General features: G+C 37.9%; 1 protein-coding gene across 1 annotated transcript in view; it reads right to left on the bottom strand.

Moving 5' to 3' along the window:
- Nucleotides 1-661: 661 nt before the first annotated feature.
- The window catches only part of MB21D1 (Mab-21 domain containing 1), a 50,613-nt gene continuing 48,964 nt past the window's right edge, over nt 662-2,310 (bottom strand). Inside the window, exon 6 of the mRNA XM_011944436.1 lies at nt 662-1,767. Within this exon, the coding sequence (XP_011799826.1) occupies nt 1,416-1,767 (352 nt within the window). The 3' untranslated portion in view covers nt 662-1,415. The remainder of the gene's footprint in view (nt 1,768-2,310) is intronic.

Consider the following 2,310-nt stretch of genomic DNA (forward strand, 5'->3'; position numbering starts at 1 on the left):
ACAAAACAAAAAACCTTGTTTACTAAAAGACACCAAAAAAGTTGCAGACAACCCACATGCAGAAGTGATTTGTTACACAGACAACAAATGAAAGATAAGTACCCCAAATATATTAAGAACTTCTACAAAACGATGAGAAGAATAATATTAACCAACAAGAAAATGTGCAAAATATATGAACAGGAAAAATTTAACAAACAGCAGTTGCCTGTAGGCTGAATGCTACCGAAAAATAAAAAAAAGTTACTGAAAGTAAAAATAAATAGATAACAGAAAATAAATTAGGTTTTACATTTAGTCACATATATTAAAATAAAGTATCTTATGTTTTCTTATAAGATTATGTATTTCCGCCTGGCAAAGTGGCTCACACTTGTAATCCCAGCACTTTGGGAGGCCAAGGCAGGTAGATCACGAGGTCAGGAGATCGAGATCATCCTGGCTAATAAGGTGAAACCCAGTCTCTACTAAAAATACTAAAAAAAATTAGCCAGGTGTGGTGGCAGGCACCAATAGTCCCAGCTACTTGGGAGGCTGGGGCAGGAGAATGGCGTGAACCCAGGAGGCAGAGCTTGCAGTGAGCCGAGATCGTGCCACTGGACTCCAGCCTGGGCAACAGAATGAGACTCCATCTCAAAAAAAAAAAAAATTATGTATTTCCTGGCCAGGCACGGTGAAGAGCTGTTTTTCAGTAAGTACTTGATGAATTTAATTAAGGCAATATGTACTTTATCTTTTTTTATTCCAATCTGAAAATGTCATTTATTTATTTGCCTGCATGATAAAGCAAGCATGGTAATGTTTTTAGATTTCAAATATTCCTTTTGCTTCTTATTCCTTGAGTAATCTTTTTCTAGGATAGTCAATCCTTTATACTGATTAGTTTATTACAACAAACTGAAAACTGAATAATTATTTACATTCATTTTAGTCAATTATTGCTGTGACAAATTTCAAACATTCCAATTATTACAGTCACTCTAATTTTTTATTTTGTTGCTTTTTAAAAAATTGTTTTAATAATTTCCTATTTTTTTCTTATTTATTTATTTATTTATTTTTTGAGAGGGAGTCTCGCTGTGTCACCCAGGATGGACTGCAGTGGTGCCATCTTGACTCACTGCAACCTCCACCTCCTGAGTTCAAGTGATTCTCATGTCTCGGCCTCTCAAGTAGCTGGGATTACAGGCATGTAACAACACCATGCCCAGCTAATTTTTATATTTTTAGTAGAGACGGAGTTTCACCATGTTGGTCAGGCTGGTCTCAAACTCCTGACCTCAAGTGGCCTTGGCCTCCAAAGTGCTGGGATTACAGGTGTAAGCCATAGCGCCTGGCCTCTTTTTAAATTTTTCTTGTATTCTCCAGGATTTAGGGTCACTCTAAAAATACAATCTCTTTCTAAAAATACAATTTCAAAATTCACCAAAAACTGGAAACTCATTGTTTCTTTCATATTCAATTTGCTTTGACAGAAAGTCTTTACTTTTTTTTTCAATTAAGTCGCTAGAGAATAGATTGAATCCAGGAATAAAATAATTCGGAAGTTTTTCTGTCCTGAGGCACTCAAGAAAGTATGTCACGCAGTTATCAAAGCAGAGGCCCAGGTCTTTGGGGTCCCACTGACTGTCTTGAGGGTTGTGGGTACATATGTGAAAGAAGGCAGTTTTCACATGATAAGAAGAGAATTTCTCCAGATGTTTTTTGTCTTTAAACTTTTCTTTCAGCTGTTCTAAAAGGTATTTCATTAGTTTTAAACAATCTTTCCTGTTGAATAAAAAAGGAAAACAGTTATTTTTACTTATTTACATTCAACAAAGGATTTTAGGCATCTCATAGCAAAAACATAAACAACAAAGATATATAATAACATAAATATAGGCCGGGCATGGTGACACACGCCAGTAATCATAGCACTTTGGGAGGCTGAGGCAGGGGGATCACCTAAGGTCAGGAATATAAGACCAGCCTGACTAATATGGTGAAACCCCTTCTCTACAAAAAATACAAAATTAGCTGGGCTTGGTGGTGCACGCCTGTAATCCCAACCACCCTGGAGGCTGAGGCATGAGAATCGCTTGAAGCCAGGACGGAGAGGTTGCAGTGAGCCAAGATCGCATCATTGCACTCCAGCCTGGGCAACAAGAGTGAAACTCTGTTTCAAAAAAAAAAAACAAAGGCTGGGGGCGGTGGCTCATGCCTGTCATTCCAGTACTTCGGGAGGCTGAGGCAGGCGAATCACAAGGTCAGGAGATTGAGACCATCCTGGCTAACATGGTGAAACCCCGTCTCTACTAAAAAATACAAAAA

Source organism: Colobus angolensis, unplaced genomic scaffold (assembly GCF_000951035.1).
Source record: "Colobus angolensis palliatus isolate OR3802 unplaced genomic scaffold, Cang.pa_1.0 Scaffold231, whole genome shotgun sequence".
NCBI classification, from domain to species: Eukaryota; Metazoa; Chordata; class Mammalia; order Primates; family Cercopithecidae; genus Colobus; species Colobus angolensis.